Raw genomic sequence first — 24,569 nt, forward strand, 5'->3', positions numbered from 1 at the left:
TTATGGCAACAGCCGGCAGCTCTAGCTCCGATTCGACCCCTATTCGACTTCCATATGCTGCAGGTGATACCCTACAAAGAAAAAGTAAAAAATCAGTAAGGAAGCAGTGATGAAGGACAGTGTGAAAACAGACAGAAGGGTTCTGGTCACTTCCCCATCTATGAATGTCACCTGTGAGAGTCATTGGTGGGACCCACCAGACATCTTTAGGTCATTTCGTCCTTACTGTGAAGTTAGGGGCAGCTCCGTGAGTTGCTCTGGCCAGTGACATGTGAGTGGAAGTGATGTGTCACTGCTGGGTGGTTCTAAGAGCTGGCGTGTGATTTGTCACACTGTTTCCCTCTGCCACAGAAATCAGCAAGTTCCCCGCAGCCGCTGCGCTATCAGGCCACTCCTGACTGAGAGTGGGATGGAGGGGCTTCCAGATAAAAGAGATGAACATGTAGTGTGGACAAGAAATAGGTCTTTCTCCTGTAAGAACCCTGACACGTCAGAGTGGTTTTTTTTGTTGTTTTGGCATAAGCGACCCCATCTTGACAAACTGACACATCAAGCATCCACACCCTTGCACCACTGGAGCTCATCCTTTAGGTACCAGTGACAGCAAAGGGCAGAAACGTCATGAAACCTTGACCCTGTACATATAACACAAAACAGCTGCATGTGTTAAATCATTTTGCGTTACAGCTGAGTGTTTTTAAAAACGTGGTCCCAGGAGTTCCCTTGTGGCTCAGCAGCTTAAGGATCCAGCATTGTCACTGTTGTGGCTCCAGGCACTGTGGTGGTGCAAGTTCGATCCCTGGGCAGGGAATTTCCACATGCCTTGGGCAAGGCAAACAAAACAAAACAAAACAAAACAAAAACCATGGTCCCACACCCTTCCCTGATATGACACACAAAACTCCAAACACATCCTAAAATCTCTATCTGGTCAAACTCATAAGACAGTCTTTGATTAGCGGGCGTCTCTGTCCTTATGTTAGAAATGAACCTGTATCAGCCAGGGGCCGCACAGGAAATGAGGGATGTATTCAATTAGTTATAGTCAAGGAGGGCTTATGAAAAGGACTATGTATAAAAATTTCCCCCAGGGGGAGTTCCCGTCGTGGCGCAGTGGTTAATGAATCCGACTAGGAACCACGAGGTTGCGGGTTCGGTCCCTGCCCTTGCTCAGTGGGTTAACGATCCAGCGTTGCCGTGAGCTGTGGTGTAGGTTGCAGATGGGGCTCGGATCCCACGTTGCTGTGGCTCTGGCGTAGGCCGGCAGCTACAGCTCCGATTCGACTCCTAGCCTGGGAACCTCCATATGCCGCGGGAGCGGCCTAATAAATAGCAAAAAGAAAAAAAAAAAAATTTCCCCCAGGGGACCACGCAGTTAGATGGGCAGAGCATCACAGCCCCCTAGGCCTGGAGGGGAGAGTGCAAGGAGTGGTTCCCAGAACACAGGGAGCCCCTTTGAGGAGCCGGGACCTTCGGTTTTGGATGGCACATGTGGTCCTCAGACTCCATCTCAAAACCTGATGGGGAGAGTTGCTGAGAGACAGAGGGGGGCACGTGGGGTGGGGGTGTGTTTATCACGCTGAGCTCGGCTCCAGCAGCCCCACAATTATGTTCTCAGATTTTCAACCTTTTTGGGTCCAAGAAAGGGGGCAACTCTGAAGCCCTCTTTAGATCTGCTCATGACTTTCTGGGTCAGAGGGAGCTCTGTCCTGGAGCCAGGTACTCACCAGAGAGCAGAAGGCCCTAGAAAAGGCACCCTTTCCCCTGCTCCCCAGGATCTTGTGGAATTGGAGAAAATGATCACCAAGAGGACAGACCCAGGACTCATCAATAGATCCACATTCTTTAATGAGACAATTCTTTCTAGACATGTGTTAGCTCCTCTTCGCTTTCTCTTTGAAGCTGACAGCCTTTCATGAAATGTACAATTACACAAAATTAAAAATACGGTATATTTATAGATAACGGTCTAAACGGTTTTTCTTTTTTCTTTTTTAAAGAAAACTTTCAGGCATTTGGGATTCTTTTTCAGAAGGTCGGTCTACAAAGGAAACTTGAAAAACATCAGCTGAAGCCAAGGGAACATTCATTCAGACCTTGAAAAATAACAATACTATGAAATTCTCTGCGACATACCAAGCGGACCAGATCAATGGCAAACCCCAGTGTGATTCACCAGTGAACGAGATTTTACAAATGATTTCGCCAGGCCGAACGTTTCATGAATCATCTGAAACTTAACTTTGGAGGGAAAGAGTCTTCGAGCAAATCAACGCACAGCCTCGTTTTCTGTATGGAGACATTCCACAGGCTGAAGTTAACTCCAGACACCCACCGGGCCCTGGATCCAGGTCCAGGTTCTAACATCAGCTAGACCCGATTACACGAGAACTGGACCGGACCAAAGACCTAGCCCCCGAATTTTCCATCAGGTCAAGATAATTCTCTGGTCTGAAGCCAGTCTTAGAGTGCTGGACAGCCCCAGGGCCCAATCTCCAGTTAAAGGACAAAGCAGGCAGGGGTAATGTCCCCTGGCAGGTGTGCAGGAAGGTCACTGAGCATTTGGAAGTGCCAAGGCTGGGGCCTGGCTCTTTCTGCTGAGGGACTTGCCCTTGGGAAGCTGGCCATGCAGCTCCTCACAGAACCTGCGTTGTACGCAGGTTCTGTGAGCTTCCAGGGCGGCAGCCTGGCCAGCCCCAGCCGAATCCGAGCCTGTCCTTTCTGGGAATACATCACGCACAGAAGGCCTGAATAAAGGTTTTCACAAGCGTCCCATTGTTTCCAATTGGTCATAGGCTGATAATTGTTGAAGTTGTGCATTTTTAAAAATAGCCATACTAAAGAGAGACAAATAAGGACCATTGTTTCACAAGGGGGCAAATCCTGACGCAGAGCTGACTCTGTTTCTGACATCTGCCCCCTCCAGTTTTCCAGGGAAACCATTAATCTTATTTAAACTTCTAAAGGCTGAAACTACAGAGTTTTCATGTCCTTGGAGAGCGACCTTTAACAGCTACCTTAGGCATCCCCATTTCAGTTTCAACTTTGACAGAGAAGAGGAGACAAAATTAAAGCACCCCCCCCCCCAAACACAGAAATCAGAGAAACGGAATCTACCCAAGGAGGCGGGTAAGACCCAGACCACGTGACAAGCTGCTCCGTCTGCTGAATCAAGGACCCTCTGGGACCGGGGCTGTGATAAATCACGATATAAGAACGTAAGCTGAGGAGTTCCCATCGTGGCGCAGTGGAAAGGAATCCGACTAGGAACCATGAGGTTGTGGGTTCGATCCCTGACCTCGTTCAGTGGGTTAAGGATCCAGCGTTACCATGAGCTGTGCTATAGGTCTCAGACGCGGCTCGGATCTGGTGTTGCTGTGGCTCTGGTGTAGGTTGCCAGCTACAGCTCCGATTGGACCCCTAGCCTGGGAACCTTCATATGCCGCAGGTGGGTCCCTAAAAAAGCCAAAAAAAAAAAAAAAAAAAAAAAGTAAAAATAAAAAGGAATGTAGGCTGATCCTCCATCCAGGGCCAAGACAGGGCTTGGTGAGAGAAGACCCAGAAGATGAAGGGCCCTACTCAGTAAAGCTACAGTCAGTGGGTCGGTATTTATCACACTGTACTGATTAAGGCTCGGTCAGCTGATCCTTCACATACATACATATATACAGACATATATTATTATTAATAATACTTTGATTTTTTTTTCTGTTTTAAGGAAAAAAATATTCCCATGCATTTCTCCTATCTTTCTTTGTATTTTTCACCCTTTTCATCTTTTTTTTTTTTTAAACTCCCAGCAGTCATTTTAATGAGACATAGTCCTCTGGGGGCATATCCTGATCTTTAAAAAATATAACCTTTAATCTTTTGCAAATACATTGTTTAAAATGATGTAGATTTATCCCAAAGGAATTCAGGTGCTCGGGAGCTATCTTGGCTCTCAGAGAAAACAATCTCATGCGCTGTCCTGTGTTCAATACCAACCACACAGGACTTCATGGTTATGTAAACATTATTTAAAAATTATTCCAACATAAATACTCTTTTAAAGCTAACATACCACAGCTTTTAGCTCATAATGCCCATAGATGCCTTAATGAAATGCCATTCAAAACTACCTCGCTGTTTAAAGTATACCTGGAGGTTCTAAAATTATGTAAACAACATCCTCTACCCTTCTGTAGAACAAGTGCCAAGGGTGGTGAACTCTGATTGCAAGCTGGTGATGGGATGCTAGTCAGTCTCAGCAAAGTCACCAATGCGCTCTTCAACCTGACTGGTTTCAGGAAGTTTGTTGCAGGTGGACTTGTTCCCCCAGGGGTTGCTTCTTCCATAACATTAACCAAGTTTTCGATGAAGTTCACCCCATATGGGACCTGAATGGTCTCCTTCATAAGATGTCTTTGCACGCCTTGCAAGTGCAGTTTGAACTGGTCGTCAAGAGTCAAGGTCAACCACAGCAAGTAAGTGCCTCCGAAGCTGGAGGACCAGGTGTTCTCAGCCCATGGAATCCCAAGGCCAGGTGGCATCTTTTCCAAGTCGGCAAGTGCAGGAGTATCAGGATGAGCTGGGATGGTCCCCCCCACCCCAGCAGACGGGGGACTCTCACCAGTAGATGTTATGCTGGAAATCTTAGTGGCTTCCTTAGTCCCCTAATGTAATTAGAGATGGGGGAGGCCCAGCATGGGAAGCCCAAGGACAGGAAAGGCTGGAGGTCTCCCAGCTCCGGGACGGAGATCCTCATACACCAGCCCCTCTAGGTGCTACTTACTGCGATGCCTTTTTTAGTCCTGACACCCATAATCTTGGGTTTCCTGGGTGACATGTCCCTGGAAGAGAGCTAGCCCAAGTCTCCAGCCAAAGCTGTGGGGAGCACATGAGCTAACGCCACGCTTTTATCCTCATTACCTGGTGTAGACAGAAGACAGCCCGAGTCTCTAGAACACGGTCACACTGCCTGATACCCATGGAAGCATGTCCAGAAATAAAGGAATGACCCACCCAAGAGTGGGTGTTCACCCCAAAGGAGCAAAGGACAATGAGAATGAGCGGCATGGCTTGAGTAGTCAGTGACGTCAGATCTTAATCTTTAAAATTCCATGATTGATAACACTGCAGCCAGAATCAAAGGAACGTCTCTCCTCCTTGTTTTGGCCGAACTTCATCAGATACATATACCTCCAAGACCAGATTTTGAGTTTTTTTTGTTTGAGAAAAATACTGTACACTGCTTTACAGCAGATTCACAAGGTGCTATTATTATTATTTTTTAAAGTCTCCTTCCCCATCTTTCAAGAACAGCCATATTATTTCTTCATGTGCAGGGCATCTTGGAACTTGGTGCTGGTGTACCGGGCGTGAAAGCCTTTCTTGTTGATGGTGTCATCCGTATGGAATCGAATCATCAGAGAATCCCCTGCAGAGTAGATTTCTTCCAATGGCTGAGGGAAGGAGAAAGGAAACCCAGGGGGGCTTTAAGCCCATTGGCTGTGGTCGGAGGCGAAAATAAGGCTGATGAAAATAAATAAGAACCTTACACAAAGACAGGGTGGCTGATGAGGCATCCTGGCCCCCAGAGACTCTGAAGGGCATCACAACAAGCGCTTTCTCAAAGGAAAGCTTTGCAAATTCTATTTCAGAGACACATATACCCCCGCCCTGCTTTTCTAAAGACAATCCTAAATGCATAGCTCATATGGAATCTATTGTTTATTAAGTGCATAGATTAATTAAGGGCATTGCTCTAAGCACTTTCAGATCTCATCTCATGTGAACTTTACAAGAACTTTACAAGGCAGGTGATTCATCCTGCCATTTTCCACTTGAGGAAACCGAAGCTCAAGTTCATACAACCAGAGGGGCCCAAGCTCAGGCCTCCATGACTGTCAAGTGTGTACCATGAATCATCCAGCTCTAGGGCCACCACTGTGCTAAAACAAAGATCACCATTGAGACCAATGTCCTGTCCAAGAACAAAACATGGGATGGGGTCACTACCTCTGTCAGAAAGGTTTTGCCAGGTGGTGGGTAAATGGGAGCCAGGTTCTGAGGCTGCTACCTGCCAAATTCTAACAGAACCTAGCTGGGCTTCCCATACATTTCACTGCTTAGGACCCTCCAAGGTTTTCTTCCGCACGTGGACCCTGCGGCTCAAAAGACTTTATCTCTCAACCACATCAGTTAAGCCACACTCTGTCATCTTTTCTTCTTTAAAGGATGAGAGAAGAGGAAGAGAAATTATTCAAGGACTCATGCAAATGCCAGTCTGAGGTTCTGTCTAGCACAAATACTAATGACTCCAAAATTATTTGATAGAAATCCAACCAATTGCAAAGATGCTTGAGTGATCAGCCCCAGTGGTGGAGGAAAAGACAGAGCTGGGAACCCTGTGTGGCCAGTGCTGGGTGGTGCAGCCAGAGAGGGGCCTGGATGCTGAACTGGCTGATCCACACACTCTCACTGAGAGCCAAGTATTTGCCAGGCCCTATGCCAGGCGGTGGGGACATGGTGATCAAAACAGGCCTGCCCTGTCCAGAGAAGGTGGCCCAGGAAAGAGGTGATAATGAGAAAAATGATAATGACCTTGAGCATAATTATTCTGCTTATCAAAAATGAGTGATTCGGAGTTCCCGTTATGGCTCAGTGGAAACGAATCTGACTAGTATCCATGAGGACACGGGTTCAATCCCTGGCCTCGCTCAGTGAGTTAAGGATCCGTGAGCTGTGGTGTAGGTTGCAGATGTGGCTCAGATCCCACATTGCTGAGGCTGTGGTGTAGGTCAGCCGCTATAGCTCTAATTTGACCCCTAGCCTGGGAAGCTCCATATGCCATGGGTGCAGCCCTAAAAAGACACACACACACACACACACACACACACACACACACACACACACACACAAGTGATTAGTAATTTTCACAGGCATTCGGTTTGCTTGAAGAGAGAACTGTGAGTATATGGAAAATACAAATGCATAATTAAAAACAACCTGAAGGCTAAATAAAAATAGGGATTGAGGGCATGAACTCTTTGCAAAAGTAGGAAGAGAGTCCTAAAAAGAAAATGCGCTTACCTAGCTAACCTTAGTACCCGGCTTTCGTGTTACCTCCCAACCTTCCCTCTGGCTTCTCTGCCTCCCAACCCCCAGTCAACTCTGGCTACGTTTCCCTCTTTGCTCCAGCAGACCGGCCTCCTGGAGGGTGCTGTCAGCGGAAGGGGTGCCCAGGACAGCTCAGCTCCTGCTCAGTGTCGTTGCGCTCCCTCCCTGGCCGCACCCGGACAGGATAGGACTCACCCCGGAGCCGCAGAAGCGGCGGACAGGATAGGACTCACCCCGGAGCCGCAGAAGCGGCCGAGCCTGGGCGCCGTGCTGTCATAGCCGTCGTAAGCCTCCATATAGTCGTAGCCACAGTCGGCTTCCTCCTCGACCTCAAAGGTCCGGAATATCAGCTCCACGCCGTAGCCGTCCTCCGCCACGATCACCCAGTCGCAGCGGGCTTGGCTCGGGTAGTTGTTGTCCCCAAACTGGGCATGGGAATAGAGCTCTTTGGTCCGCACCTCGGCCTTCAGCCTGCCCCCGCACTCTGGAGCGGAGAGAGAAGAGCGATGCCCCCTCTGCACGGAGAGCCCGGGCCCCGCGTCTTTCCCCGCACCTACCCCCATCCCCCCATGCCCCCACCTCCCATCCCCCCATCCCCCCATGCCACCCCCCCCATCCCCCCATCCTCCATCCCCCCATCCTGGGGCTTCTCTCCACACCCCCGGTACAGACCTATAAAGCCCGCTGTACGCCCCGTGGGGGAGGCCTGTCTAGTTTCGTCATCCCATTTTACCGAGGAGTAAAAGAGATCCAGGAGTTTCAGGGCTCAATGAGGAGTCCACATTGGCCCTCAGGTACAAGCCAAGATCCTATATCCCCATTGGGCCACAGGGAGGCCTCGGGGAATCCCTGAGCTTGCTACTGAAAAGGACCTTGTCCTCTCTCTAGTTATGGAAACATGCGGCCAATGGATGGTTTGCCCGACTGATCGCTGGGATGTGGTTGGAGCTTTACCACTTCACTTCCTGGAAGCGCTAGGACCTCTGAGAAGAGCTCACACCAGCCCCACCGACTTACTGTAATTTGTTACTTTTGCCGGCAGAGGGCACCAAAGCACACCGAAACTGCTGGTGAGCTCTCAAACCTGAGAGCCTGGCTCTAAACCCACTTTAGTTCCCTGCGGATAAGGCGAGGGGCGCTTAGTCTGGTACTTTGGACTTGTATTCTATTGCCCTGGCTTCTGCGCTTTTTACTAGAATAGTAACTCTGGTTGGCTCGGGTCCCATCCCATTCCAGTCCGCTAAGAAACCACACAATAAAAAATGAGACTGATGGGAAATTAGAAAGCAACAGGAATTCTGAAGACAAAACCCTCCACTGCTGGACCTGAACATTCTCTTGGCCTCCTACCCACTCTGTGGCTTCTGCACTGTCCGGTAGCATTTCTCTGCTCAGCCAGAGCTCCATCTCCAGCCTGGTCCCAGTCCAGTCTGACTGCCAACTCTTTGCCCCATGTGTGCTCTGGCTTAGAATTTCTTCCAGGTCTCATCTGTCTTTGGGAAATTTCAAATTCCTGGGACGTGGCTGGCAATGAAAGGGGCAGTGAGCAGGGCAGGGTGCCTTGTGTCCATCCTGCCAGCTCCCCTCTCCATGCTTCCCCACTTGCTCTGGGCCCAGGGGGACAGACTCCTGGGTCTGCAAGGTTGGGCCCTTTGCCCTCCTGGTCCAGCCACAGGGAGCACCAGCAGATCAGAGAAGGGAGGAGGGAGATCTGGGCATTGGTTCCAGGCCCCTCCTTGTCTGGTCACCCCAGGCTATGTCTTTTGACTGCAAGTCACAGCTCCTGTTGGGCCCTCTGCTTGCCTCCCTCTGTCTCCAGGCTCAAGGAACCACTCCCTCCTCTGGCATCTGGGCCGGGGGTAGTAACAACTTTGCAGTTCCTAGCCCTGAGTGCTGTCCCTGTGGTGTCCCCACACCCTGCCCACCCCTCTACAAACAGTCCCTTATTACAGCCGCCTCTGCTGTCGCTCGGGTTTGATCCCTGGCCTGGGAACTTCCACGTGCTGTGGGCACAGCCAAACAAAATATATATATAAAACAAAATCTCCTTAAATCTACCTGAATGTGTCCCCACTTCGTGCAGGGACCCTGACCTACCCTCGGCACCTACGATCAGTCTACAGGGACAAGAAGGTGAAGTCACTAGTCAATGGCTTTTAAACTTCCCCAGGGAGTTCCCGTCGTGGCTCAGTGGTTAACGAATTCGACTAGGAACCATGAGGTTGTGGGTTCGATCCCTGGCCTTGCTCAGTGGGTTAAGGATCCGGCATGGCTGTGAGCTGTGCTGTGGGTTGCAGATGCAGCTCAGATCCCTCGTTGCTGTGGCTCTGGTGTAGGCCAGCGGCTATAGCTCCGATTCGACCCCTAGCCTGGGAACCTCCATGTGCAGCCCTAGAAAAGGCAAAAAGGCAAAAATTAATTAATTAATTAATTAATTAATTAAAAAAAAAAAGCTTCCCAGGAAAAGTTACGAGGAAGCCGTGAACTGTGCAGAGTTTCCTCCCGGGCAAGGGTAAGCCAGGCTGCGAATGTCCTGGCTGTCATTTTGTCTCACCTGATTCATGTTTTCTGACTCTGGGAAAAAACCAGGAGGAGGGGCTGTAAAGGGATCAGAACACCTCACAGGGATCATCATCGCGATCTCAGACTCTGAGGGGGCTGCAGGCAGCCGCCGCTTTGCCAGAGTCAAAGTCACTTCTACCTGGGCTTCTAGTCCCAGGTTGTATCATTTAAATGGCTAAAGAACAGAGCCGGTGTCCTAACTGACTTTTTTCCATTTAACACAGTAAATAAGGTAAGTGATAAACATTTTCCTCCAAACGACCGAAAAAAGGTGTTTAGATTTTAAAGGAGGAAAAATAATGGGGCATAGAAACACTTTTCATTTTCTCCACCTGGTCCCCGGAGGGTACAGAGGGCTGCTTTCCACCCCTCTGCACCCAGACTTGTGGATTTCACAGACCAGCAAAATTACAAATAAAATTTTAGAGGGAGGAAAAAAGAAGGGAGGAAAGAAGCATGGCACCGATAAACGGCTGCCCATGCACCTTAAGTGTTGTCAATTAAAGACATTAAAATTAAACAACCCTCTCCCCTCTGGTTGTCCATGCTTCATTTCATCTTTTTTTTTTTTCTTCTTGCTTTTTAGGGCCACACCTGGGGCATATGGAGGTTCCCAGGCTAGAGGTCCAATCGGAGCTGTAGCCACTGGCCTACACCACAGCCACAGCAACGCCGGATCCGAGCTGCATCTGCGACCTACACCACAGCTCATGGCAACGCCAGATCCAAGCCACATTGACCACCCATGCCACAGCCCATGGCAATGTCAGATCCTTGACGCACTGAGCAAGGGAAGGAATAGAACCCGCATCCTCATGGATGCTAGTCAGATTTGTTAACTGCTAGCCAGAGCCACAACGGGAACCCCCATGTTTCATTCTAAAGGGGACGTGTGTTATCGCACACCTCCTGCCCCCCCCCCCCAGGGTCAGGATTAAAGGTGGTCCTCTCCCTGCCTTCATCACCCGTCTATCTCCAGTCCACTTGGGGATCAGCCCACGCACCCGTGCTGTGCATGGCCTGGAATCCTCTCCTCTGCACGGAGGCGTCCGAATAAAACCGGAGAAACAGGCTGTTGCCCGAAGCCACCACGGGGTCTGGCTTCTTGCTGCCACAGAAACGGCCAAGGACCGGGGCCAGGCTGTCGGGCCCGTCGTACAGTTCCAGGTGGTCGTAGGCACATTCCTGGTGCTGCTCGATCTCGAACTCGTTAAACGTCTGGGAACGGAAGGGCAGAAAGCGAGGCAGGGTCACTTCAGCTGGGGTGGGAGAGGGACCTCTCCAGGGATGGGAGAAAACGGGGCGCCGTGGGACACGCGCCTGCTCAGCCAGCTGTGTGGGGGCGTGGAGCCCATGGGGTGATGGCCACCTCTGCAGAGAGGGTCTCCACCTGGCCCTTCTTTTGGTTTCCAGAGCAATCCTACGAGCTGTGGCTACCACGACCACGTTACGGATAAGATGGCTGGGGTCAGACAGTTTCAACGCTTGTTAGTGGCTGTCACATCCCGCAGCTTCTCCGTCACTTAATGATGAGAGCAGCAGTGCCCCGGTGCTCACCCTTGGCTGGGAGCAGGTCTAAGTGCTTTGCAAGTAGTAATTCTCACAACCCTGTGAGGTGCCTGCCACAACCCCCACTTTACAGATGAGGAAGCGGAGGCCCAGAGCTGCCAGATCACTTGCCCAAGGTCACATGCTGGCAGAGCTGGGCCATGACCAGGAGGTCAGGGGGCCCCTGCCCTTAACCTCTGCACTGTGCTGTGCCCATCCCTCAGCATAGACAATGTGAATGAGGCTTTCTGATGTGTGTGCTGCTCCACGTCATTGTCCTCAGGACAGCCAGCCTGCGTTGAGTGTTTTTTTTTGCACGCAGAGCCCTGCATTTTCTCACTTAATTCTGATGAGGCTGTGAGGGAAGAGCTATTATTATCCCCAGTGTGCAGAAGGGGAAACTGAGTCTTGGGGAAGTTAAGTGGCTTTTCCAAGCTCACACCCCCCAGCCAGCCTGACTCCAGCCCCTACTCCTGACTATCATCAGGCTATATTGCCTTCCTCCTCCTTGTTCCCCCTAAATACTGCCCCCTGAAGCAGGCCAGGGCAGCCTCCTATTCCAGGCCATGTAGCCCCAAATGTAGGGCTTCTCAGGCACTGAGCAGACGATTGGCCAATGGCTTGCCCATGGCTACGAGGGGGATGGGACAAGGTGAGAGGGGACAGTTTAAACGAAGACTTGGACCAAATGACAGAGAAAAAAGAACATTAACTGGGGGTGGGGTGGGAAGGGGTCTCAAGCCACAAGAAGTGGGCTGGGGCGGCAGAGCAGGGAGGGAGGTGGAGAGGGAGAAACAGAGGCGCCACTGGCTTCTGGAAAAAGGACAAACGTACTTGAAACAGGCAAAGCCCTTCACACTTACAGAAAGAGAGGTGGGAGCCAGAGAGTGGGGTTAGGGATGGTGGGCAGGAATAGGAACAGGAGGCCAGTGACACCAGTGGAGGCAATGCAATGGGGGGGGGCAGTGATGATGGACCAGGGAGGTGGGGAGCTCCCCACTGGACGCCCTGTGGCTGTCCATGCAGACAAACACTAGCTTCCTGGTAAGTATTCAGCTCACACTGTGGTAGCAAAAAGGAGGGTGTGATCAATATACCCAACATCCACTTCCCAGGGGTGTATTTAAGAACTAGTGCATTGCGGAGCCTTAGATAAATTGGACGTCTGGGCTCACTCTGACCACTGTGATCAGTTGCTTTAGATCCGCAGTGCTAAGAGACCAGGAAAAGATGTTTGCGGCAGTTACTAAAATCTTGTGGCCCTTCCACCCAAGCGCTGCTTCCAGGTGTGCAAATTGCACCTTCCCAACCTTAGGGGGCGCCATTCCCCCACCGTCTTCAGAGATTTGTGTTGCCATGCGAGCATCTTCCAGCAGATGGCAGCCTTTCTCTAAGGCCCTCTATCCAGATTCAAAGCTGTAAATACCCGGTAGAGCTGCTGAAAGCATTTCCTACATGGACAGGTCCCCACCTGAACACCTGTGGTCACGGACCCCTCGAAGCCCCAGGCCTGGCACAGAGAGACACCAGCGCTCATGCTCAGCCCGGGCGCCCATTCACCTACCCCTCCTCCTCACTGCTCTTGCCAAGAAAGAGCCATGCAAGTTCCAGCGTGATCATCTATTTATCAACACTTTTTTCTTTGTTCTCTCCCGTTCTCCTTGAATGATTGGTCCATAATTCAGGGGGGCATCCATATACCTTCTGAAGACCTTAGCTACCTCCAGAGCCATTTAAAAATTGTCTGCTGGAACACAACTTCTCCCCTGGGCAAGAGGGTCTGTTCTACACTCCCGGATCGGGGAGTCCCTGGCAGCTGAGAAACAAGACTTGTAGGAAAAAACTCATTTCTCCTTTGAAATAACTCAGCATGGTGTGCAGACCACAATCATATGCATGGATAGGACTTTTATCTTTTTTTTTTTTTTTTGCCTTTTCTAGGGCTGCTCCCACGGCATATGGAGGTTCCCAAGCTAGGGGTCCAATCGGAGCTGTAGCCACTGGCCTACACCAGAGCCACAGCAACGCCAGATCCAGAGACAGCAACACCAAATCTGAGCTGCGTCTGCGCCCTACACCACAGCTCACGGTAACGCCGGATCCTTAACCTGCTGAGCAAGGCCAGGGATCGAACCCGCAACCTCACGGTTCCTAGTCGGATTCGTTCACCACTGCACCATGAAGGAACTCCTGGATGGGAGTTATAAAAAAGGCTTGAAAGGCGTTCCTCCCATGGCCCAGCAGGTTAAGGATCCAGAGTTGTTCACCGCTGAGGCCTGGGTTCCATCCCTGGCATTGGAACTTCCAAATGCCATGAGATGGCCAAAAAAAAAAAAAAAATAGGCTTGAAAGATACTTATTTGTTAATTCAAGAGAGAATCAGCATACATAACTTAATCTCCTATTGTTAATTGAAAAAAAAGTTAAGACATAGAAGACTATATATAGTGAGTCCATTGAGAAATGTGAGCAAGAAAAAGGATATGTATTATTTTCCTCTGCATGTACATACACACACAGAAATTTCTGGAAGGAGTCACAAGAGGATGTTCCGAAAGGTCATTTCTAGAGTGGGCATGGAAATCTGGAAACTTTTGATTTCCACTTTCCTATGTTCTGTACTGACTACATTTTGGTTTTTTACCTTGGAGAATGTATTTTTTTTTTTAATATTATGCCCCCAAACAACTAAATCTCAAACAGCACCTCAGATCTGTGTGGTGGGTACCAGCTCATATTGACACCACTGTGAACAGGTGCTGTTTATGGAGTTTTCTCACCCACCACTCTGGACCGAGGGCTTTAGATGCACTTTTAATCTGCACAACAGCCCCATGAGGTAGGTTTCATTAGCAGCCCCATTTTCCAGATAGTATAACTGAGTCCTGGAAATACTGAGTAACTTGCCCAAGTTTCAGAGCTGGGAAGAGGCAGAGCAGGGAGTCACGCTCAGGTGGAGCTGCTTACGGGAGTCTATGTTGTCCATAAACTATGAAAATGACTCACAAGTTTCACCCTGTGGCCCGCGGTTGAAGAGATGTTCCAGGTACACTCCCTCCGGCTCGGGTATTTGTCAGGCCAGTTGGGGCTCACCAGGGTCCCCTCTGCACTGCTGATCTTGTGTGCACAGCCAGCTGGGGGAACACATGCAGAAAGAGAGGACATTCACCTGTGGGCAGCAGAAGAGGCATTCTGGAAGAGTCTTGTCACATGGTCTCCTAGCGTCTCTTGTCACATGGTCAGCAAATGCCAAGGCAGAGGCTGGCCTGAATCAAGAGTCCCCTGGATCAGAGATTTGCTGATTTATTTAGCGTCGCTGCCTTTCTGGAGCCAGGTCATGTTTCTTACTATTGCTATGCGCATCATGCTTGTCATTGGAAATATGGGGGAGGTAGTGGTTTAGATCACAGGCCCTGGGGTCAGATGGGCCTCCGCTCAGGTCCTGGTTCCACCACCTACAAAGCTGTGGAACTTTAGGCACTTATGTCAGCTTTGGTATCTTTATTTGTAAAAGCAGTGCCAAACTCATAGGGGAAGAATGCATCCGTAAAATGAGATACTGGAGTTCCTGTCGTGGTGCAGAGAAAACGAATCTGACTAGGAACCATGAGGTTGTGGGTTGGATCCCTGGCCTCACTCAGTGGGTTAAGGATCTGGGGTTGCCATGAGCTGTGGTGTAGGCTGCAGCTTCAGCTCGGATCTGGCATTGCTGTGGCTGTGGTGTAGGCTGGCAGCTGTAGCTCCGATTCAACCCCTAGCCTGGGAATCTCCATATGCCACGAGTGCAGCCCTAAAAAGCAAAAAAAAAAAAAAAAAAAAAAAAAAAAAAAAAATGCATGTGAAAAGTTTGGCAAGTGCTAACAAAGATATCCATCACAGTGTCTTCTGTCTTTCAGTTTTCCAAAGCAGTTTCAATTGGAGACTACAGAGATGGCCCTGGTTACAGCAGAGTGGTCCAGCAACTTGCTCAGTAAGTAGCAATTTGGCCAATAGCTAGAACTGGTCTCCCTCTGTGGTGAGCACTGCGCTAAGCATTTTGAATGCATCTTTTCATTTAATCCTTACTACCTTCCAGTTGAGAAAGTAAGTCGAGAGAATGCAAGCGACCTGTTGGCCAGGAGTGGAGCCAGGACTTGAACCTAGGCCTGCCCTTGCTTACTGGGTAGGAAATACAGGGCGCTGAGAAGGTACCCCTGCCATCTCCCAGGCTGCCCTGCGGCTTCAGGCTGAGGCCGCTGGAGGGGGCGGTTGGGGGCGAGTTGGAGGCAAGCGCGGCTGCGAGCAGGTTCAGCTGATTTGCCGCCTCTGCTCCGGAGCCACACGGAGGACGGGCGCCAACAGCCGCAGCTGCTCAGAGGCAGGATGCTCGCCCTCACGCCCCCTCCTGCTCAGGGGAACCCATACGTTCACCTGACGGGACCTGGGCCTAGAACATCCCCCCTGGCCTCTCTCGCACCACAGGCACTTGACAGCGATTTCTTTCTAAGTCCCAGAAAGACAAGTTGCTTCCAAATTCTTCCAACACACCTCTCAACCCAACCTGTGACCTCCGTGTCGGGGTCTCAGCGCTGGGCTGGAGCGGGGGTTGCACTTTGCTTCTGAGGATGTCTAAGCTCATTCTATAGCATCCCCGGGAGGCCCTGACTAGTCTCCGTGGCGACCCGGCCAGCATCTCCTGTGTCCAGAATGCTTATCCCAGAGAAGGGGCCTCAGGTCTTCTTCACCTCTTTCCTCACTCGGACTCCACGCAGGGCTCCGGAGGAGGAGGCGGGGGAGACGGGCAAGGCCTGGAGGCCTGTGCCGTCATCGAGATGCTCCAACTCCCTTTGCAGGGCCGGTACGAACAGGGGAAGGCCTTTCTCACGACTGGACGTGAAAAACCATCTGGCCCTGGAGGACCCCGGACAGTGAATGGAACAGGAAACAAAGTCTTCTCCTATTTCTATTTTACTATTAGACCTGCACCGTGGCTAAAAAAAAAAAAAAAAAAAAAAAAATTATGGCAGATGGCTACTTACAGACATTTCAAGTGCCTGCTATGTGTCAGCCTGTCTGAAATATTTTCTCAGCATTCTCTCATTTAACCTCCACAAAAACTTTAAGAAGGAGATATGTGTAGTCTCTCTTAAACAGAAGAGGAAACTGAGGCTCAGAGAGGTGAGGTAACTCGCTCAAAGTCACACAGCAGAGCCCTAGGTGGTATGATTCTGGAGCCTGGGGGATTTAACCACTTTTCAGTAATGACTCCGGGAGACTCGTGAGGCCGCCTGCAAGCCTCCTGAAGGGGAAAATAACTCTTGAGGAGGAAGGTGGGAGGAGGGAAGGCTGAAGCTCTGCCTCAGTTCAGGGCTTAGCGGATCAAGAGGAAGCCCCGCCCTGGCTCTCACACACATGCGCAAACTTAGGTAGCAGAGGTTGGCCCCGCCCCCAGCCACTGTCCAGCCTCACCCTCTTTGCAATCCTGCTGGTTCTCATGCAGACGGTAGCCGTTCCTGCACCTGCACAGGTAGCTCCCGACGGTGTTGACACACTCGTGCTGGCACCCGCCGTTGTCCTTGGCGCACTCGTCTTTGTCTGCAGAGATCAACGGACTCTCCTAAGGGGAACCACCAGCTTGGGACCGTCCCTCACAGCTCAGAGCCCCATCCGAAAGGAATCTCCACCAGGGAGCCTCCCTGATTGTCCAACTCTGATTATCTTTTTACCTGGTGGCAGCGGGGGTGGGGTGGGGGCAGCATTTCTGATATGGCCTGGCCCTGGTAGAAATTGAATTCCTCCCGCTTCTAAAGCACTTTAACGTGTGTATATGTTCTCCACCCCTGCTCCCCACCAAACCCCAGGAACTCCTTAAACGATAAGCTAATATTAATGATAACAATAATATTAACTAATAAAAACAATTGCTATGTATTGAGTATTTACTTTGCAATGGGCAGTGCCCTAAGCACTCTCTGTATTATCTAAGTTAATTCTCACACAACCTCAGAGGGAGGTGCCTATGCCCCCATTTTACAGGTAGGGAAACTGAGGCTGAGAATGCTAACATGCCCAAGGTCACTTGGTGCGCAAGCAGCCCATGTGACCGGAGGCCTGGGCTCCTACTCCATGCCTCACACCTCCTCCTGCCAGTGGAGCAGATAAGTGTGCGGGCTATGGGCCAGATGTTGCAGTGTCAGCCCTGCGCTTCCTCTTCCAGCTGTTGTGACCTTGGGTAGTCCTTGACCTCACCTGTCAAGTGGAGTCAGTAATGGTATCCTTACCTCATAGGGCTGTTGAGAGGCGGAAGCAAATGAGTACAGGGAAAGTGCTTAGAACTGCATCCAGCCCTGAGTGTCAGTTTTTATTTATTACTAGGGCTGGACTAAGTGTTAGCTGTTGTTGTCATTACGGTTCTTGGAGCGCAAGCTGGTGCAGTGTGCAGCCCGCTCCCAAGCCAGCTCCTTCCCGTAATAATCAAGGACCAGCCTCCACCTCGGGCCTCCCCCTAGGATAACTTCAGGGGTCAGTGGCATCACTCTCTTCTGTGCCCTCTGCCCACTGTGGGTTACATGGCACGCAACCCTTGGTATTTCAGTTTTGCCCTTTTACTTCATGAGGACAACTAAGACTTAAAAAATATAGAGATGAAGCCTGGACAGCACTTCAGCACTGGAGCCATGGGCTAGAGAGAGGCAAGAAAAGATCTCCCCCAAGCTTTCAGGGGGAGGACAGCCCTTACACACCTTGATTTCAGGCTTCTGGCCTCCAGAGCTGTAGAAGAAAATATGTCTGTTGCTTTAAGCCACCTGGTTTGTGGTCCTCTGTTTGGCAGCCCTATAATAATATAGCCACCACTCTATAAAACCTGGGTCCAGGCAGGGATGCTGTGAGGGCAGGGGCAGTGGGCAGAGAAGGGAAGACAGGCGCCCTGAGGCTGGGAGCCCTCAAACCTGGGTCACCCTCGGCCTGCGGCCTCGCCACCAACCCGCACACCTGAGAAGAAGTGGGCCCTGAAGCCACGCTTGGAGACGGTGTTGTCGGACTTGAACTCCAGGCGCATGTTGTTGCTCTGCGATGTGATGACCTCGGGCGTCTCGGAGCCGCAGAACTTGCCATGCAGCCTGGCGTCAGGGGACAGGCCACTGCGCACCTCCACGAAGTCATACTTACACACCTGCGAGGGAGCACCGTGGGGAGCCGCCCAGCGCCCCGACCCCAGACCCCAGTGCACTGCAGGACCCCCTTCCTGAGAGCTTCCCCCAGCTAGATGGGCAGATGGGCTCAGCCAGGTCCAGCGGGAGGGTCCTCTCGACGCTTACTGGGATCCCTCCAGCCCCAGGTACAGAAGGGGGCACACCTGACCAGCTCCAGCTGTGGGGCTCTATTTGGGCCTCAGGAGGCTGACTTGTCATCCTGTGACCATTGCCCAAGGGTGGGAACGGGCTCTTGATGTCACCCTAGTCCCCAGCGGCATCTCACTCCCTCCATTTCTCCCAGCTGGACACTAAGCCCTAGATCTCTACCTCAGCAGACACGCCTGTCGCGACCACCTCCCACCCCAAGACCCACTTCCTGTCCTGATTCTCTTTAGATCTATCAGCGATAAGAGGACAAAGCACTCCACCTGCAGAGGGCGTGCAGCTGGAACTGTCGCACCAAACACTCCCCAGCTGACTCCTTGACCCTAGGAGGCCACCTCCCTGCCTGCCGAGCGCCTTGCTGGGTTCCAGCCCTGAGCCACATCCCAACACGATCCCCAACTGATTAGAGCACAGAAACCTACATCGTTGCCTTCCAGTTCAAAGACTTCAAACTGCAGGGAGATCCGGTACTGTGCGGGGGCCACCACCTGCCAGACGCAATTTTTGTTTGTGGGGTACTCCTTCGGCCACCCAGGACTGGTGATGGTTCCATTCAGCTTGGTAATGAAACCGCCACAGGCTACTGCACAGGGGGGAAAGAAGCAAGATTCATTTGGTTTTAGTTCCAAGTGACTGCGATTTCCTCCCAAACAGCAATAAGCCCTGCTGTTCTTTAATAATAATAAAAAATAGTTAAACAGTCTGCACTGATTAATTCCGCGTCCTTCTAGTCTGTTTTAACTGAGGATTTGGACGGATGGGGTTGAGGACAAGTCTTTGCTGATTTAAAAACCAAAACAAAAACCAAAACAAACCAGGAAGTTCCCATTGTGGCTCAGGGGAAACAAACCAACCAGTATCCATGAGAACACAGGTTCAATCCCTGGCCTTGCTCAGAGGGTTAAGGATCCAGCACTGCCATGAGCTGTGGTGTAGGTCGCAGAGGCAGCGCAGATCCCTTGTTGCTGTGGCCGTAGCTCTGATTTGACCCTAGCCTGGGAACTTCCATATGCAGTGAGGGCAGCCCTAAAAAGCAAAAAAATAAAATTACAACAACACAAAAACCCAATGCATTTGTACATACCTCTGACCCCGTGGCACAGTTGGGGGCCTCACGTAACTCGTGCATAGGAAAATCAGAAATGCTTGCACCAAGCTATGCAATGTCCCTGGTTTCCATGAGCAAGCAGAGTCATGCAGGTGGACAAGAAAAATACCACCATCCAGGTAGAAATGGAGTGAATGAAATGCACTACTCATTGAGTCACAGGGAAGTGCTCGTAGTTATTTGTTTTATTTTCCACCTTAATAATTTCACATGGGCACAGAAGAAAATGAACCATGGCTCCACTTGCACAATTGCTGGGGTGGAGTTTGAAAGTCACCTGTGTTTGTAAGTTGCTTTTCCCTCCAGGAAGTAGGGGGGACCATCCCCCACCACAGCCCATTGTTACTTCATAGCCAATGAGCTGCCCCATCTCTGTCCACCCCACTTCTCCTAAGACTTGGCCCCCATCCCCTCTTATTCCAGCTGGGCAGGTCTGGCACCAACCTTCACACGCCTTCTTATCAGCGGCCAGCTCGTAGCCAGGATCACACACGCACTTGTAGCTGCCCAGGGTATTCACACAGCGCTGTTCACACCCGCCGTGATCTGGCCAGGAGCATTCATCCACCTCTGTTGGGGAGGAAGGTTATCCTTATGAAGTCATCACAAAGCTGCCGGGTCTGTTCCCCCATCGCGCTCCACACCCCAGGATTCCCAGCCAATGTCCTCTAAGAACAAGGATGACTCCTGGTGACCACCTTCCAAGGAGCCCTCTGTCCATGTCTCAGAAACCAGCTGCAACCACAGCAACAAGTGGGATCTTGCCAACGCACAAGACTAACTTGTTAGCCAGAAGCAGTTCTCTTCCAAGAGGGGGGGTCCCACCTGGATAACTCCATCCTTTGAAAGGTTCAGTCAGCGGTATTCCTTTGCGACCTTGAAAAATCTCAAAGTTTCCGTACCAAAGACCATCTATTCTAATGCCATAAAATTGGGGATCCCCACCATATATGCGGAATTTCTCAGGACATTAGGCAAAGGGTGAGGACAAAGGGACACAGTCCTAGATGAAGACACATGCTTATTTTCTAGGGAGAGAACCGGAACCTGCCCTTAGCATTTTTATCACTAAGCAGAAGGGATGTCCTGGGAGATGGTCAAGTTTCCAGAAACACTGGGCTCTTAGATGAGCCAACGCTTCTGGGAGAAACTGCAGAAAGAGGCCATAGTGAGAGTGAGTTAGCGGAGGAGCTGGATAGGATTCAGCCCTGACAAGGGTCCAGCGATGGGTCTGGGGCAATTAAGTAGCATCGGGCAGGAGTGCTGTCCAGAGGAAGAACACAGGAATCATGGGAGAATCTCTCCGGACATGTCGGCCCAGGTACTGCAGAAGAAAAGAACAACCCAGGCACAGGGCATCTCCAGGAAGAGTATCAGAAGTAAAAGGGGAAAAAAATCATTATTTTCTATTGCCAGGGTGTGGTAATTTCCTTTTAGGAAAGGAGCATGCAGGTTGTAGCCTAACAGCCGCAGCATCTAGTGGAGAGACAACTTAACATGGAGACATCTTAAAAAAAAAAAAAAACCTCAAGGGTGGGGAGTAGGTGGAAGTGTTGGTTCCTAACACCAGGGAAGGAAGGAATAGAACAAATGCAGCATTCACAAAATCTCAAAAGACAGCGCATCACTCATACATAAAAGAAATCAGGACATTTTCAAGTTGGTTGAGACTTGAAAAGATCCCCAGTCCTGCCACCTCAGCCAGGATCCTTTAAATACCATTTCTGGTAGATGGCTTCAGAGATCTTGCTTGAAAACACCTAGAGATAGGACTCTCACTGCTTTCAAAGGTACTTCTTGTCCTTTGAAATCTGAGTTGTTAACAACTCGGACTCCTTGCAGCTTCCAACCCTCTGGTCCTGCAGAAAATGCAAACCACTGTGTCTCCTTTTTCCAATTCAAATAAATTCCATCTCAAATAAACTCCATCTCAGATAAACCCATTCCTTCCAATCTCCCTGACCTATGAGCACAAAATACTCATCAACCTGCTGGCTCGACACTGGGTAAAGGACAGTTTGTAAATATCCCATCATTTCACATGGGGGAGAGTAAACTTTGTGACTCTAAGAATGATGTCTTTTTGGGCTCAAGCTTAAATGAGTGGGTCAGTAGGGAGACTTGGTTTAGGAGACATGCTCCAGGCAAGGGAGTGAAGCTGCCCATAGCCTCAAATAAGATAAGCATTACATTTGCTAAAGTAATAACAATCCTGAAATTATATACTGCTTTACATAGGCAAAGCACTTTCTCTGACAGTTGCTAGAAAGTATAAAAGGAGGCGAATTGACAATAAGAAGAAATAGAAAGCGTCCAGTCTTCAGGAGTTCCCATTGTGGCTCAGTGGAAACAAACCCGACTAGTATCCATGAGGATGTGGGTTCGATCCCTGGCCCTGCTCAGTGGGTTAAGGGTCCAGTGTTGCTGTGAGCAGTGGTGTAGGCTGGCAGCTTCAGTTCTGATTCTGATTCCAACCCCTAGCCTGGGAACTTTCACATGCAGTGGGTGCAGCCCTAAAAAGGAAAAAAAAAGAAAAAGAGTCCAGTCTTTAGAGTGAACCAGATGGACTTGGGTTGGGTCCATGAGGGGGTCCTTCCTCAATAAACTGGGCAATTTTATAATTGACCTTTCTGAGCCTTTCTCCTGCTTTAAAGTGAGAATAATACCAGTTTTTAGGGTCGTGGTGATTGAAAACGCTGTCTGTGAAGCACCCAGCACATAAACATTCAATACACAGTAGCTATCACTCTAGACAAGCGCAGGGCCACTTTTGAAATCCAGGGGGTGGGAAGACATGATGGTGGGGGTGGTGAAAAAGATACGGTTATCTGGCATCCCTGCGTCAGGTGAGAGTAGACAGGTGCAGCCCCGAGAGACCAAGCAGGAAGGGAGAGAAGGAATGGCGGCAAGGGCAGGCCGATGAAGAGAGACCCGATGGGCAGGAAAGCGACATAGCAGAGTCAGGACACTGGTGGGTGGGCAGAGGGGGAGGACAGAAGGGAACCACAGAAGGAGCCCATCAAATAGACCAATTCTAAACAAAGGGCCGGGATGGGTGGTGGGGGTGGGGAGGACTGCGCCAGAAGACGTAGGTATGTGGGCAGGACATGGCTATGTCATGGGCAACCATGGCAGGACCACTGCTAAGCCTCCTGGCACCATCTTAGCCAGGTGGAGGCAGAGAGGCTGGTGGGTTGGATGTGCACCTATAGCAAAGGGGGGATCATTACTCTAGAGACGAGAAGGGTAGGGTACATGGCCCAGGAAGGTGGGTGAAATGTATACATTTACACCTGAGCTCTCTCCAGAAAGAGCAGTGGGCTGTTTGGCCATTTCCAATCCCGTTCCAATGCAGGGGGATGGCATGGAAGTGTGCCAGGGCCTCTGCTCTTGGGGGGAGCCTAGCTGTTCTCTGCTTCACCTCCAGGCTGCAGCGAAGCAGCATCTGCTTCAAGCCCCTGGGCTCATGCTGCTCTGGGCCACCGTGGCCAAGGCCAAGCAGCTCAGAAAAATCTGGGAGAGCGTGTGGGTGGAAAAAGAAGCTGAACTGGGGATCAGCCTTGCATAGCGGAACTCTGGCTTTTTTTTGCCTTCTCTCAACTAGTGAAAGATGGAACCATTCTGAGGTTAGCTAATGAGAGGATGCAGGTAGGCTCTCAAAAAATTGTTTTGAGGGAGTTAAAGAAAGGGAAGGCAGGGCATATTCCTAAAGGTTTTTGAAGTATATTGAAGGAAGCCAGTTCCCCACATCACCCTGCCCCCTGCCGTGGGGACAGTAGAATGTGAGGCTGGAGGAAGGAAATCCTCCCATTCTTTGTATGAAGAGTGTGGGACCAAAATGGCCCTGCCAACCCTCAGATGCACTTGCCACCTCCCGAAGTAAGCAAAGATGTGAGGTGCTCTGCCTGCTGCCCAGCCAGCAGGCCCGGAGAGAGACTGCCATCTGGCACCAACAGAGGGATGTAGAGGCCAACTGGCACCCTGGTCAGGGCCATGTGCCAGCTGAGCCCTGGGCAGAGACTCCTGCCAGCTGGCACCAAGGCAAGCACTTCTTTGGCTGGTCCAGCTCTTTTGCGTGGCCTCTGTAGTTAGTTACTCTTCCAGTTTCTTTCAACGGAGAAGTCCTGACACATGCACTGGTCACTGCATGCTCACAGGACACCAACTGACGGCCTCGCTGGGAAAAAGCTACAAAGAAGCTGGTTGGATCTGGCCTCTAAATCTGTGCTAACCTGTGCTAGACCCCATGCGGGAACTGGGCACTTGAAATGCAGCCAGTCTGAATTCAGAGGTGCCCTGAGCGTAAGAGATGCTGCATTTCCAAGACAGTAGGGAAAAAAAGCCATAAAATCTCTCATTAATATTGTGTACATCTATTACATATTAAAATGACAGTATTTTTGACATATTTGGTTAAATAAATCATAGTATTACAATTAATTTTGGGGTGTTCCCATTATGGCTCAGTGGGTTACATACCCACTGAGTATCCATGAAGATGCGGGTTTGATCTCTGGCCTCTCTCAGTGGGTTAAGGATCCTGTGTTGCCATAAGTTGTGTAGGTCGCAGACATGGCTCAGATCGGGTGTGGCTGTGGCTACGCTATAGGCCAGCAACTGTAGCTCCGATTCAACCCCTAGCCTAGGAATTTCCATCTGCCATTAGGTGTGACCCTGAAAAGCAAAAAAATAAAATTAATTTTGCCCCTTCTTCTTTTTTTTTTTTTTTTTTTTTTTTTATGGTAAGGTGGCTACAAGAAAGTTTAAAGTTCCATACACGGCTTGCATTGTGACACCTCCTATTTCGGCTGGACAGCACCATTCTGCACTGGCCTCTGGCTTTGCTCATCGTCATGGGAACCTGAAAGGTAGGCAGAGCAGGGAGCAACAAGCCCAATCCTCAAATGGGG

At 50.4% G+C, this 24,569-nt stretch overlaps 1 protein-coding gene across 3 annotated transcripts in view; it reads right to left on the minus strand.

Moving 5' to 3' along the window:
- Nucleotides 1-1,824: 1,824 nt before the first annotated feature.
- TLL2 (tolloid like 2) overlaps nt 1,825-24,569 on the minus strand; it is a 149,634-nt gene continuing 126,889 nt past the window's right edge. For 2 of the 3 annotated variants that reach the window (XM_001928475.5, XM_021074297.2), the window contains exons 14-21: nt 20,104-20,229; nt 18,974-19,134; nt 18,184-18,364; nt 16,660-16,785; nt 14,218-14,345; nt 10,668-10,881; nt 7,335-7,585; nt 1,825-5,444 (exon numbers count right to left, since the gene is read on the minus strand). In XM_001928475.5, the coding sequence (XP_001928510.2) occupies nt 5,310-5,444; nt 7,335-7,585; nt 10,668-10,881; nt 14,218-14,345; nt 16,660-16,785; nt 18,184-18,364; nt 18,974-19,134; nt 20,104-20,229 (1,322 nt within the window). In that variant the 3' untranslated portion in view covers nt 1,825-5,309. The remainder of the gene's footprint in view (nt 5,445-7,334; nt 7,586-10,667; nt 10,882-14,217; nt 14,346-16,659; nt 16,786-18,183; nt 18,365-18,973; nt 19,135-20,103; nt 20,230-24,569) is intronic. The other variant, XR_014826665.1, reaches the window with a different exon arrangement.

The sequence above is a fragment of the Sus scrofa genome, chromosome 14, assembly GCF_054392235.1.
Source record: "Sus scrofa isolate SSC_HxYL_T2T_F1_AM1 chromosome 14, Sscrofa_HxYL_maternal_Yorkshire_Landrace_v2.0, whole genome shotgun sequence".
Classification (NCBI taxonomy): domain Eukaryota; kingdom Metazoa; phylum Chordata; class Mammalia; order Artiodactyla; family Suidae; genus Sus; species Sus scrofa.